The sequence below is a fragment of the Patiria miniata genome, unplaced genomic scaffold (genome assembly GCF_015706575.1).
Source record: "Patiria miniata isolate m_02_andy unplaced genomic scaffold, ASM1570657v1 HiC_scaffold_3, whole genome shotgun sequence".
Taxonomy (NCBI): domain Eukaryota; kingdom Metazoa; phylum Echinodermata; class Asteroidea; order Valvatida; family Asterinidae; genus Patiria; species Patiria miniata.
Window position 1 is genome coordinate 31,369,589 of NW_024037069.1, and position 15,231 is coordinate 31,384,819.

The window sequence follows — 15,231 nt, forward strand, 5'->3', positions numbered from 1 at the left end:
TCACAAGTCAAATCTCAAGTCAAATCACAAGTCAAATCACAAGTCAATCTCAAGTCAATTACAAGTCAATCACAAGTCAAATCACAAGTCAAATCACAAGTCAATCACACATCAATTACAAGTCAAATCACAAGTCCATCACAAGTTAAATCCATGTCGAATCACAAGTCAAACAGCTCTTTGGTTCAGGCACTTTAAGACCGAAGCTGCGTTGAATATTCAGTTGGTTTTTGTTTTAATTTGCAAGTTGAGAAACTAATGACACACAGTTGTCTTAAAAACAATGTGTTCAAATTCTGCTATTTAAAGTTTCTTTCCTTTTTGATTGCAGTTCCATCTCAGGTTCGTGATTTATCCGCTGAGGCTGTTGACGGCTATCCCACTGTCCTCCGTGTTCGGTGGAATCGACCGTCTGGCAACTGCCCCATAGATCACTACACGGTCAGCTATGACTTGTTTAGGTTATTGAAGTGTGAATATCCAACTAGCAATCGCATTGAAGCAGGGAGAACGACCCTTATGGAGTATAACATTACCGGCCTCTTCCCAAACTCTGAATACAGCGTGTATGTGACGGCGACAACATCAGCTGGTGAAGGGTCGGAAGATTATGAATATGTTTATACTGCCGAAGCAGGTGAGTAAATTTAAGTAAATTGTCTCTCCGCTTGCTTTTTATCCCTCTGAATTTCAAGCCAAACAGGGGGATATTGCGATCCCGTATTCCGTCTGTGTTGGTGTGTGTTATCCATTTCACTGTAAAGTTCAGTCATCGATCTCAACCAAACTTGAAAAGTGGTCTGTGGAGAGAAGGCCAGCATCAAAACAGTCCTTTCCAATATGGATATTTACGAGGTCTCTGGAGAGATACGATTGACTCTAACATTTAGCCCGGTGTCTCACCCAAACTCTCCATTCAACCCAAACTCCCCATTCAACTGAGAACTGGTACCTGCTGGGTGGACAATCAAGTCCGTCACTGAAAATTACTACCTTACTAACTACCTGCACGTGTACATGTACATGTATACAAACTGGCAGGATGCCAGGGGGATCGCGTAAGTTTTACTCATAGTATTTATTCGAGTTTCACCCTGTAAAATAGATTGTGTTTTTATAAAAAAAAAATGTTCTTGCCATACAAAAGTTATGACGTTTAAATATCAAACCAAAAAATCTACCTACATTTAATAATTACTTATATACAAATGTTCTATTTCATGTACGGCCTGACGTTGTAGGTGCAAAAGCAAAAAGCAAATTTTGAAAGGGTTAAAAACGTCCAAAATAGAAAGAGTATGTTTCCCTTTCAAATTTTGACATACACATTGAGCATATGTTAGGAGAATAAACATTGAATACGCTAAAGAGCCCTTTTGGCCCTTTAGCCGTGATATTCTGGGTTATTTTCACCCCTTTTGATCCTATAGCAGAGATATTCTTGGTTGTCTGCGCTCATATTATGTAGAGCTCCAAAGCCAAATATTGTGTCAAAAAGACGCAATTTAAAAATCTAACATTTGCGGTTAATTTCTGAGCACATCATTTTCGGCTGATGATGACTACAAGCAAAGGGCACACTTCGGAAGTAGAATTCACATAAAATAAGAAGGAATTTTAAGTCTAGCGCTTAAAATATGCTTATAAAGCTACCACAGGTTTACTGCTATTCAGTAAAGCAGGTTTTGATTGTATTTCTAAGATAAAAAAATAAATAAACCTTTGTAGAATGCGCTAAATAGAAATTGATTTTTAAAGACTGTTTGAAGATAATTTTGAAATTGAAGAAATAATTCTGAATGTCAAAAAGTTTGAAGTTCTTTTACTTTGCATAACCAATTTACTACCCGAAGTGCCATGTTTTCTTTACTGTTGGTGCATAGCTTGATTCCGCTGAGCTTCTGAAACTTTTGAGCTGTTTTCTTGGTCCAAAATGTTTTAGTTGTTTGGTTAAATATGTTTTCTTTGTTTCTATTACCAGCTCCATCTGAACCTCCACGGAACGTCATCAACACGGCAACGCTTAAGCGAGGTTTGAGGTTCGCCTGGCAGTCACCATCCTGCCCTGGTCGTCGTGGTGTGATCGTCGGCTACACATACCGACTAATTGATCTAGAAAGAGGCGGGGAGAATGTGACAGAAGACACCAGCTCATCTGTGACGGACGCTGACATTGATGGTCTGGTACCCTACACCCTGTACTCATTCCAAGTGCTGGCACGCACCGCAGCTGGAAATGGTCCCTATAGTGACGCTATCAAGCTACGCACAGATCAAGCAAGTAAGTCAAAATGATCACTCCTTTTGAGCTATAGTGTTTTTTCAGTTTACGGAGACTTTGGCAAATAAAAAAGAGGGAACAATTTGTGCAGTGAAAAAAAAGTTTCTTTGTGCATGTCGGCAACGACAATGCCATAATTCACGACCTGGCGCGTGGCAGGGGCCGATTTATAAAATGTTTTACTAACTATTTATTTTGCTACAGAAACTAAAGCAGACAGCGTGGTAACTATGTAGCAGGTAATTGCAAGAAAAAAAAACATAGCACAAAGTTGGGCTAACAATAGAAGACAATTATGCTTTAAACTATAATGGATACAGACAAAGTGTGTGCAAAAATAATGGAAAATTGTACTAACTAAAGTGGAAAATTGTGGCAGAAAAATTGTGGCAGAAAAAAATGTGCAAATTAATAATGAAAATTGGGCTACATCTATCTACAGAAGAAAGTTCTGCTAAAGTAAATACATGTAGCAGAAACTACCAGACATAAAGTGTGTTCCTTTTAAGATATACCTGATACTTAATGATTCCCCTGGCATGGAGATTTCTATTATTGCATCATTTACTTTAGCAAATTCTGAATCTGAGGTAAGTGTGCCTTTGGCTGTGCTATCTATTTATGGCGTATGTGATGGCAAAGGCTCTGTTAGCAGAAAATCATGTGCTTAGCAGTGCCATGATATCTGACCCTGTTTTAAGTTTTTACCCGAGGGAATTCAGCTTGCAGTTCTAAAGCCGACAATTATCTCATCCTATTTGTGCAGAGCCACCTCAAATTACCTCCGTCACGACACCCAGTGGCGACGCCACTTCCATCACTGTTCAGTGGCCCAGGCCAGACCCACCTTACGGCATCATCATAGCCTACTACGTAGTCTACGGAATCGTATCCCAAGGAAACCAGTCGACGCTGCAAGTCACTGAAGGACTGAATGATACTGTCGTTGAAGTTGAACTGACTGGCTTGGTTGCTGACAGCAATTATTCCATACAGGTACTGTGTTTACCCTTCAGCACTTGTGTAAAATTGTATTAATTGCACCTACTCCTCTGTGAATCAATAAAACCATAGCGTGCTGGGGGGCGGTTTGGGGCGGTATGAGGAGTAACAAAATGTGAAGATCACTGTTCAAAATGTCAAGTTCACCCAAAAAATAACTGACCAAATTATCGTTAAAAAAGGTTACTTAGTTTAATAATAATAATATAATAATAATAATAATGATATCGGAGTCTTATATAGCGCACGTATCTACCAACTATTAGGTACTCAAGGCGCTGGAGATATGTCTATTATTAAAGAAAGGTAAATAAAGTTTATGAGAAATATGAGACCCATTATGTAGCACCTTATCAGGGTTTACAAGGTGCTGCGGCGCATATTGCAGCCACTGCCAGAAACACCGAGGCAAACCCCTTCTCTTAGCGATAAGTGTTACCGGGTTCTTTAACGTGCATTACACAACACACGGGACCTACGGCTTTACGTCCCATCCGAAGGACGAAGCAATAATGGTAAAGTGCCTTGCTCAAGAGCACAAGCACCATGTTCCCACGGTCAGGATTCGAACCCATGTACCACGGCACACGAGTCGAACACCGTAACCATTGGACCACAGCACCCCACTAAGTTTAAAGATAGTAATGAACCTAACTCCCTGTGAAATTATTCCTTCTGGCATGCTGTCATTTTTGAAGAGAAAAATGATAGAAGGTCATTTCCAAAGATGTGTCAAGTGACACATTTCTGAAAATTAGTGTTTATAGTTGGTTTGTTAGTGGGCGAATCTCTGAATGGGTGTAACCATTGACCCGACGCGCATGCGAGTGCGGCTGCTATCATTCGCTGGTTCAGTGTGTGATGTCACATAGCTCAAATCAGCTGAATGAGAATCATATCCCGAATGCTGATTTCGAGATTGTGTCACAAGAGAGCGCTTTTCAAAATATGAAATGGCAACTTATAATAATAATAATAATGAATGGAGCATTTATAAAGCGCTTTTAACAAAGATCAAAGTGCTGTACAAAACTACAAATCTACAAATAAACAAGGCAAAAACAAAAACAAAACAAAAAAAACTTAATTTAAGAATAACTCAAGGGAACCAGGAGATAATGAGAGGTAAAGATGAAGGTGAATTGATTAAAGAAACAGATGTGTTTTGAGAGATTTCTTGAAGGTGATGATTGACGATGCAAGTCGGATGTGTTGAGGGATCTTGTTCCACTCCCTGGGCCAGCAATCGAGAAAGCTTTGTCACCTGTGGTTTTAGTGTTAATAGGAACATGTAATCGGGAAGTGTCTGTTGAAGACCTAGGCCCCGCCCTACCTGATTGATACAAAGAGAGTAAATCGGTCAGGTAGGAAGGAGCCAGACAGTGTTGTGTTTTGTAAACGTATAGAATTAATTTGAAAAGAATACGTGATTCAATCAGCAGCCAGTGTAATTGATGCAGGAGCGGTGAGGCCTCAGTAGAGCGGCTTACACAGAGAATGAGTCTGGCTGCACGGTTCTGAAGTTTTTGTAACCTGTTTTTGTCTCCTTGACTTATGCTGTATAAAAGAGAATTGCAGTAGTCAAGGCGAGATGTGATTAGCGAACGTACTGCATGGTGACAAGTGTTCTGATCGATGAACTTCCGAATACGATTTATATTGCGTAGATGAAAGTTGACAGATCTGCAGATTGTTGTGACATGTTGTGACATAGACATAGTAGAGCCAAAACCACACCAAGGTTTTTGATGAAAGGTGAAGGTTTGATAGTGGTAGATCCTACTTGAAGTGTCAGGTCAGAGAGAGAATTGATGCTACGGGGAGAAGCGGCAATACAAAATTCTGTTTTATCATCATTAAGCTGAAGTTTGTTTGCACACATCCAGAATTTGATATCAGTGATACATGCTGATAGTTTGTCAAGAGCTATTTTAGAATCTCCAGAGATTGAGGGATTGAAACTGGTGTAAATCTGTGTATCATCAGCATAAATGTGGTAGTTCAGATGATGATCCTCAATGATGTCAGAAACCGGTTTGGTGTAGAAAGTAAAGAGTGTAGGCCCAACAACTGAACCCTGGGGAACGCCCAAATCTACAGGCTGTTCATCCGAAAGCACCCCAGCAACACGTACGCGATTTCGGCGTCCTCCAAGGTAGCTGTGGAACCAATTCAGAGCTAACCCATGGAGACCAAAAGATGTTTCAAGTCTCGCTATTAACAGATTGTGGTCGATGGTGTCAAAAGCGGACGAAAGATCTAACTTGACAAGTAGAACCGCCATCTTGTTGTCGATGGCTCGCATAATGTCATTTTTCACCCGCAATAAACCTGTCTCAGTACTGTGGTTGCTCTTATAGGCAGATTGAAAAGGTTGATGTAGGGAATTGCCGTTGACATGGTTATTGACACGATTTAATACAATTCTCTCCATGAGTTTGGATAAAAAAGGAACATTGGATACTGGACGGTAATTCTTTAGCTCGTCTACATCCAGATTAGGTTTTTTGAGTATGGGGGTGACAATAGCCTGAGACAAGTCATGCGGGAAGGTACCTGTGGAAAAGGAATAGTTAATCATATGTTTTATGAATGGCGCAAGAACATGGACATTTGCTTTAAGCAGCCAAGTAGGCATTGAATCAAGAGAACAGGATTTGTTAGAGGAACCAGTGATGAATTTGATAATTTCCTGTTCATCAACACATTCAAATTCAGAGTGGATGGGTGATAACATTAGAAACATGGCCAGGAATGGTATGCATGGGGACTGATTGAATGATACTATCAAGGCCACGTCTGATCTGAACAACTTTATCACTGAAAAACAGGGCAAAGCGATCACAAATAATCTTCTTAGAATGACAAGTAGGGAACTTAGTGGAACTATTGTTAAGGAGTTTTTTGGATGGTCCGGTAGATATCTTTGACATTGCAACTTAGAACTGAAATTGAGATCAAGAGTACTGTGTTTTCTCAGTATGTACAGCATTCACAGAGCTAAAATTTCATCGGGTTAATTGCAATTGTTAAGCATGCGTCTCTTAGATTTTGAGCACTTTTGTTGCTTCAAACGATTGTTTATAGTATTTAAATTAAATTGGGAATTACTTTGTCTGTTTACAAAGTTGGTCCACCACAATCAGTTTTATCAGTTTCTAACTTTTTTTCTGATTTTCTAATTTGCTGTTTTGATTTCTTTCTTTTTTTACTCAAATTCAGGTCCAAGCTGAAACAGTGGTCAACCGAGGCGTTTTGAGTGAACCCGTCTATCGCATAACACAGGAAGGAAGTAAGTATCGTTATGGCAACGGCTGTTTTTATAATGGAGAGAAATCAGACTTGATGATGAGGCTAGACTCTCTTAAACTCATCTTTGCAAAATGTCACCAAATGCTAGGAAACGGCTGTCCAGAATCCTATGGAATCCACCACTTTGAAGGAACCCAAATGAATTTGTTTTTTTTGCCTTTAACTTTCAAGGGGTCTTGAGACTGTGTTGTGTACAGCTGTCTCGAATATACCCGATACTTGAATATTCCATCATCCAATTATTCAAATAGCTTTTTGCCGGTTTGATTATTCGAAAACCAAAAAACTGCGCACAAACACACACAACTGTGATGCTATTTTATTGTAAAGCTGCGGGGCTTTATTTTTCAGGTGCCACTTTGCTGTCGCCGTTACCTTTTATTGTTGACAGGGTTTCATCGGTCACATCCTTTTAGCAGGTTAAAGCCTTTGACAGTTATACAATATCGTTTCGGTTTGCGGTAACACCATGTGATAATAAATACTGCTTAGAAGATATTTAGTTCTGATAAGAACAGTCCTGCGTATTATCAACTTTCGCTAAGTAGTTTTTAGTTCTGATAAGAACAGTCCTGCTTTAAGTTCTAAAAGAACTTGTCTTTAGTCTCAGTGTTTCGACTAGCCTGCTCTAGTCATCGTCAGGAGACTGGTTTTTTTTCTTTCTTTTTTTACTCAAATGTACGTCCAGATTTATGCAATACTTACTGCAAATCATTCTAGCAGCCAATGTCGATTGTCGCATGCAAATTGTAACTGGTGCGAACATGCTACCCACGCAGCACGCAGTTGCAACTGGCAGTTTCGAATATCCGAATATTCGGTCAAACACAGTTTCAAGTAATCGAATACTAAATTATTTGAAAATGACAGCCCTAGCGTTGTATCTTCAAAAAGCCTGAAAAAGTGTTTATCGGAACCTACTAACGATTTTGAAGGTTCTAGTAAGGGCTGAACTTCATCAAACCAGACTTTTTTTTTCTTTAAACAACAATTTTCCAGTCAAACATTGCAATTCAATCAAATTTCCTTGGCTCAAATTCCTTTTTTTTTAGTTCCCAATATGCCATCGTCGCTCAGGGTCGTAAGCAGAAAACAGACAGAGTTGTCCATCGCGTGGGATGAGCCAACAGCACCCAATGGGCAAATCATTAAATACACGGTGAGTCAAAGCAGTCTATGTTTTTTATTGAGTTGTTGGGACGATGTAAATTTAAAAAGCCTGATAGATGAGTGGTAAAACTTCCACACTTTTGTTGATGTACCCTAAATCACGAGTTTATCTACCCATTACTATGTTTGAAGAAAAATCTATTTTGGCTGGATTTTCCGATTTTATTTCGAAGTGCACAGTGAACCCTTTGAAAATGTCCACCAATTTAAGAAAGTGCTTTTCTGACAAACTTCTAGTGGGGTATGTAAGTAGAGATAATAATGGTTTATCAGAATTTATCAACTTTACAGAAATTCTTAATTGCTAATTTGGATCTTCCTGAGATTTATTCAAGTGCGCCATGTTAGGGAACACTCGGCCAATTTTGTGCCCAATTTCCGGACGCCACCGTTTTTGAATTTCGGATTAAATCAAAATTTCATGACACCCAAATTGTTCACAGAGGTTAAATAGCAAGCATTAATAAGGTAAAAGTACCAGTACTTCACTTAATGAATTTGAAGTTTGTCAACAAAGAAGTTTGGCAACACTACATATGGAAAGTCGGGGTAAACGTCGAAGTGCGCCATGTTAGGGAACACCACAAAAGAAGCAAATTTCATTGAACCACTTAGCACAGAATATGCAGAGCACAGAATAAAAATGTGCTTACCAAAACCAGGTTACCAGCCAAATCACTGTATTTATATTGCTTGTGACTGGTTCCCCGCTAATTTTTGCTTAGCAAGACAACTGTGAGGCGTTCTAGAAAAATGAGGCGGAAGTGGGCACAGGCTGTAGTGGAGAAAAATGCCCCCCCAAAAAACGAATGGGGGCGATTTTTTTTTCAATTTTCAGATTTATTGATATTTATAATCTTTGATATGTCACCTGCACATTTGTTAAACATGGTACAAAATAAAAGTGTTTTTAAGGGAAAACAGTTAGCATCTTTCAATTTCATGATAACAAAACTCAACATTTTGAAGGCCTTTTTCTTAGTATTTTACTTTTTTTTTAAATACAAACTTTAAACAGAAAACAGAATGTCTGATTAAAGAGCAACAAACAGTATTGTAAGGAAACGACCTACTTTGCACCATACATGCAGGATATGTACACGCACAGTTTAGCAAACTCACGTGTTTTGCCGTTTATGCAGTCCAAAGACCTAATATAAATTGTACCCGTCCATCTTTTTTCAACAAAAACTTGGAGCTGCTTGCTTGAAAGAATAAACAGAAATTGCGTGATCAGAAAACACGAATACTGAGGATAAGCCTAAGCTTGTTTTTATCAACAGGTCAAATATCGAGTCATCGACAAGCCCTATGATCCAGATTTCAGGCCTTCCTCGGAGTATACTGATTCTGATACGACGCCTGAAGTAAGGGGGAGGAGCATACTTGGACTGCTACCCGGCACTAAATACGAGATTATGGTGACTGCATCCACGCGACTGGGGCCGGGGCCAGCAGCCGTGATGGAGGCTTATACTGAGCCGGCATCAGGTATGACTCTTGTTAATTTATTAATTTAATTAAATATGTTGATATTATTTGATCTTCATTTGTGTCTCCAAGGATGAGAAATTGTCAGGATTTTTCCCTCATGTCAGGAATTTTTGGCTGGATATTTCTTGATATGTGGAATTTTTGGCAGGGTTGTTCCTGATGTCAGGAATTGTTGTCTGGATTTTACCTGATGTCAGGAATTTTTGTTTGGATTTTACCTGATGTCAGGAATATTTGTTTGGATTTTACCTGATGTCAGGAATTGTTGTTTGGATTTTACCTGATGTCAGGAATTGTTGTCTGGATTTTACCTGATGTCAGGAATTTTTGTTTGGATTTTAACTGATGTCAGGAATTTTTTTTTGGATTTTTACCTGATGTCAGGAATTTTTGTTTGGATTTTACCTGATGTCAGGAATTTTTGACTGGATATTTCCTGATGCCAGGAATTTTTGTTTGGATTTTACCTGATGTCAGGAATTGTTGTCTGGATTTTACCTGATGTCAGGAATTTTTGTTTGGATTTTATCTGATGTCAGGAATTTTTGTTTGGATTTTTACCCGATGTCAGGAATTTTTGACTGGATTTTACCTGATGTCAGGAATTTTTGTCTGGATTTTACCTGATGTCAGGAATTTTTGTTTGGATTTTTACCCGATGTCAGGAATTTTTGTTTGGATTTTACCTGATGTCAGGAATTTTTGTCTGGATTTTACCTGATGTCAGGAATTTTTGTTTGGATTTTACCTGATGTCAGGAATTTTGGTTTAGATTTTACCTGATGTCAGGAATTTTTGACTGGATTTTTCTTGATATGAGGAACCTTTGTCAGGATTTTACCTGATGTCAGGAATTTGTTGATTACTGGATATTTTCTGATGTCAGGAATTGTTGTCTGGATATTTCCTGATATAAGGAATTTTTGGCAGGATTTTACCTGATGTCAGGAATTTTTGACTGGATATTTCCTGATGTCAAGAACTTTTGGCAGGATTTTACCTGATATGAGGAATTGTTGGCAGGATTTTACCTGATGTCAGGAATTTTCGGTAGGATTTGTCCTTCAGTATTAGGTTCTGCCCTTCACCGACGTACAGACACTGTATTTTCAGTGTGTTACCTCCCGAGTGAAATTTAAAAAAAAAATCACTTGGGTGGGACTCAAAACCACGACCTCCTGCTTTCTAGTGTAGACGTCTTACCACTCAACCACCTAGCTTTCTGGGATTAGCTTTCAAATCTGATGTAGCAGCGGGTACCACAATTAAACTAGGTTTAACCGTAAAGATGTTTTCACCAATAAAAGCTTATGTAGAACAAAAGAAATGGGAATTTTAAGGGGGGGGGGGCATTAAGGTAATCCTTGGTGACCCTCAAACATAGAGCTATATTAAATTACTAGAGCGCTAACTCCTCATTCTTGCGCGCGGAGTCGGTTTGAAGCCGCTCTGGGCACAGACATTTTGAATTTATGTGCGTGTTTGTTAAACACTATCAAAATAGATGGATTGAATTTTAAAAGTGTACAAGTAGAAGATACGCAAATAACTTAAGCGTGTCATGACGGTTCAAAAAGCGTCACGGCGAAAAGCATCTGCAGCGGAGGGACGCGCACACGTTGCGCTGTTTGCGTAGAGCAAAATGAAACGCTCATTTGCTGATCTTGCGTTTCAGTTTTGGGCGTATCGGCTTCGATGACGCACTGGTGTGGAATACAAATGCAGATATGCAAATAGCCGTACAAAAGCCGTACAAAATTTCGAGTTTTCCATAGGTTTGTGCACAAACATGGACGCGCCCAGCAGGCATTACTTTGTACATCGAGTTAACGCTCTAGTAATTTAATATAGCTCTATGCCCTCAAACCATCTACCGAATGGATTTTCCATTTCTCCCAATCTCAATCACTGTCTTACAAAAATTACGGATTCTAAATTTCTAAGCAGCTTTATGTATCCAACAATTCTGATTAAATCCTGCAAGAAGTTGTTCTGGGGAGGAAATATATGTAATGAAAATGATTTTTGATATCTGGATTCCTTTGATTTTCAGATATTCCTGCCCCGGTCGCCCCGATTGTTGATCCAAAGATGTCTACCGGAACAAAAGTGGTCATCTCCATTCCCATCGTGGACAATGATTACGTTGTGTAAGTCTAAGTGTTTTCACAGAAATTAAGATATATTTGTATTGATTCAATTTCATTGCAGTAAGTTTGTTCAGACTCGATAGACAATTCAATGGTCAAATTGCAGATAAACACCCCACATGTTCAACGAATCCCAGATATATCATAATGAGGTACATGTAAGTCCTTACTATTTGTCTTAAGTCTCAACTCAAGACGAGTTTTGCCTTGTCATCTCAGTTCCTACCTCGTCAAGGTGAACAAAACGTCCTCCAGAAAGCGACGCCAGTCACTCCCTGTTCAACAGGAAGATTTTGGAAGCTACGATGCAAACCCAGGCCATTACTGGGCCGGGGAAGTCAACAAAAGCGAGCACACGGGGACTTTTGAGATCGGCGATAATAAGACGTACGGAGGGTATTACAATCCACCGCTGCAGGAAGGGGCGACTTATGAAATACAGACAGGATCCAGTAGCAAAACAGATGATGTGAGTACTTGCTGAAAATCTTTATGAAATGATCTCAAAGTTGCTTCCTGAAAATTTTTATTTTTTTTCTCCAAAATTGTTATTTCTATAGTAATACTAAAGTTACTCACTTCCGTATAAGACATCGAAGGAAAAAAACTACCCACTCTTTTTTTTTATAAAAAGTAAAAAAATTTAATCATTATTTGTATTGCAAAACTAATGTTCCTCTCTTTTGAATGAGACATCGACTGAAATTAGTATTTGCGGACCGACAATAATTCAGGCAGATCTTTTAAAGCTTTAGGAAAGCAAAAAGAACCCAAAACAAAAGCTTTGTTTTTCGAAGGGGTTGCAGATGCTAAAGTAGAAACTAAAGTAGTTTTTTGAGAAATCGGAAACTCGTTAGGAAAACGAAATTAAATTTGTTGAAGAACACCAAATAGCAACTTGAGGTTTTTTTGTAATTTGGCCTTTTCCATGAAATGTGGTCCCTGAAGATGATTTCTCTTCATGTCCAAGATATTTTTCAGAATTTTTTTTTATCTGCGGGTAGTCATGCTCAACAAATCATCATGTCTCTCTAATGCACCCAGCTGTAGTGGCCTCCGCTCCAGTAACAACCTTAGAGTTCCACGCACATTCAAAAAGGCAGGGGACAGGGCCTTCTCAGTGTCTGGTCCCCGATGCTGGAATTCCTTGTCACACAACATCCGCAACATCAGTTCTCTTGACAACTTTAAGGGCAGACTGAAAACTGATCTGTTTTCTCCACATAATCTGTAAATTGTCTTCTGGAGTTGTCCTTAGTCGCGCATTGTTACTTGCGAAAATGCGCGCTATAAATCGTGTTATTATTATTATTATTATTATTTAGTCCGTTTGTTAGTAACAAACGTTGACATTGTCTATTGCTCCTACATACTTTGACCGATTCAACCAAACTTTCTCGAAAGTATCAGTAGCTCAGCCCCAACATGTCACATGACCAAACTGGGGTCAGAGGTCATCTGGAGTCAAGGTCAAAATAGGTCGAATTTCAAAGAAGCTTAAAATGACAAAAGTAGTGCTGTCAACATGTTGGCCTTGGTCAAGCATTAAACAAATGTCCATGGTGACCTCTTCATCTGACCTATATGGGGTCAAAGGTCAAAATAGAAGATTATGCATCATTGGCCCGCAGCTTCAAAGATCCGATCCAGCTTGTTTGCTAAATGTTGTTGATGTAGCCACAGCTTCTCTTTCCCTTTTTTTAAATGTGATTTCAATTCTTTTTTTTTCCTTCCATCAAGTCGCATATGGTTGCTCTGTCGAAACCTATCAAAGTCACAGGTAAGATGAACAAAATAAACAAATAAATATAAAGAATGATAAAGAATTGGCAATATGTTGTTATGTTATAGTAAGCAAAGGTATTGATAGCTGCATGGTTTTGCTAACACAATTTTTCTTCATATGGTTCCTGAATTGGATCAAATATGAAATTATTAAAAATTAACCAACAAATCAATAGAATGGAAATTAAAACGTACCTTTACCAATTCTGTGACTGCTTTTAAATGCGGCTGTCCATTGCTGTATTGTAGAACCAAGAAATTGACAGGAGGGGGGTTTGAACCTGTGACCTACAGATTGCTGTTCCGGTGCTCTACCAACTGAGCTATCCAGCCCTATGTTGGCAGTCCCCCAGTTTGTCAATGTCCGTGTTCGAGAGCGATAGTCAGAAGCCATAAACCCGTATATGCCATGTAGCCAGGGATCATTCCAACAGGCATGGAACTTTTGCCCGGATCAGCTGGTTTCCTCTTTTTTTACTGCCCATTCCACCATTAAAGGATATGTACATAATTGGTTTTTGCTGTAATTTTCAGAAATGAACTATTTGAGGGGTTAGTATAATAGATCAAATATTGTTACACTGACACTTTTGAAGTTTTGTGTTCGAAAAGATTGGAAAAACCAAGAAAAACAAAAATGTTCAAGTAGTCTGGTTCCCTGACTCCACAAAAGATAAAATGGATCAATTTATAGATGATGGAAAATTTTAAGGCAAGGGAACCAGTCTAGCTGGCCTGCACCCGTTCATGAACATGTAGTCAATAGCAAACAAAATTTGGACTGAAAAAATGGTAAATTTGGAGCAGTAGTTGAAAAATAGTTAGGTTTTTCCAACGCTGGTCGGCCGACCACCGTTGGAAATGTATACAAAAATACAATTTTCTTGAAAATGACTTCACACCAGGTGCCATAATTTTACAAGGTGCTTGAGACTGTCATTTACCAACATCCTAGTAAGGTATTTCATAAAAACTTGGTAGTTTTATTTTTCGATGTTTTCAAATGTTGTATATTCCCTTTAAACATAGAAAACACTATACAAAGTCTTGGAAAGATGTGAATGTCCTCTTTTTTTTGTGATGTCCCAGTTGCATGCCTGTACCCAAAGTCATGATGCTAGCGACATTAGCCATGCTGCAAACCTGGGGACTAGACCATTGTCATGTTGCGGCCATCTTGATTTTTTTTCCCGTTCAAATCAACGTAACCAAAGCGAGGCTGGAAGTAAAAATAGTCTGGTTCCTTTTTGCACAAAAAAACAACATTCAGTACTGTTGTTGGATACAGGGAACATGACTGAAATGGCGGCAGCATGATCAAGCATAGCAAACAGGGATCACACAAAGAGGATACAGCTTTTGTATGATGAAATGTCCAATAGCTCGGTTGGTAGATCACTGGTCTGGGGGTACCTGGTTCAAACCCCACTCCAGTCGATTCCTTTGCTCAACTACACGATTATTAGATATGCACATAGTCATTTTTCGCTTTATTTACTTCAGCTGGTGACTATGGTGATGCACCCCAACCGCCGTCACCTGAAGATGGGGGCGGGTCCATTGGGACCATAATTGCCGTGGTCTTGGTGCTATTGATCGGTTCTTTTCTAATCTTTGGAGGAGTGATGGTGGTCAAGCGGAGGTAAGCTTTCTAGATTGCTGGTCCCAGAGGGCCAGCCTAGAGTCTTCGTTGTACCTGTCTCACTGATTCACTGACTGACTGTCACTTGTGAGCCGGGCAGTGCTATTGTATAGGATTACCCAGTAATGCCAATGAATGGACCAGGTGCATGGAAAGACGTCCAGTGAAAAGTCATTCTGAATCCATGGAATATAATTGTGTGCACTCTAGGACCAGCTTTACTGCCTTGACTTGTGTTGTTTTTCACTGAAAGTAAGAAAGTGTTTCATAATTCATTCTCCAGCCTTTTTTTCTGAAGTATACAATCAAACAATTTTTGTTGCGTTACAGACGTGCCCAAAAGACTGCAAAGCCCTTCGATTCTGTTGGAATGACAACAATTGATGGTAAGTGTT

The 15,231-nt window shown here is 39.2% G+C and overlaps 1 protein-coding gene across 1 annotated transcript in view; it reads left to right on the plus strand.

Annotated features, from left to right (window-relative positions):
* LOC119736667 (receptor-type tyrosine-protein phosphatase F-like) overlaps nucleotides 1-15,231 on the plus strand; it is a 57,651-nt gene that overhangs the window by 25,494 nt on the left and 16,926 nt on the right. The window contains exons 17-27 of the mRNA XM_038210682.1: nucleotides 332-637; nucleotides 1,982-2,281; nucleotides 3,048-3,277; nucleotides 6,506-6,575; nucleotides 7,648-7,754; nucleotides 9,049-9,256; nucleotides 11,313-11,409; nucleotides 11,629-11,878; nucleotides 13,150-13,189; nucleotides 14,698-14,836; nucleotides 15,167-15,222. Coding sequence (XP_038066610.1) covers nucleotides 332-637; nucleotides 1,982-2,281; nucleotides 3,048-3,277; nucleotides 6,506-6,575; nucleotides 7,648-7,754; nucleotides 9,049-9,256; nucleotides 11,313-11,409; nucleotides 11,629-11,878; nucleotides 13,150-13,189; nucleotides 14,698-14,836; nucleotides 15,167-15,222 — 1,803 coding nt within the window. The remainder of the gene's footprint in view (nucleotides 1-331; nucleotides 638-1,981; nucleotides 2,282-3,047; nucleotides 3,278-6,505; nucleotides 6,576-7,647; nucleotides 7,755-9,048; nucleotides 9,257-11,312; nucleotides 11,410-11,628; nucleotides 11,879-13,149; nucleotides 13,190-14,697; nucleotides 14,837-15,166; nucleotides 15,223-15,231) is intronic.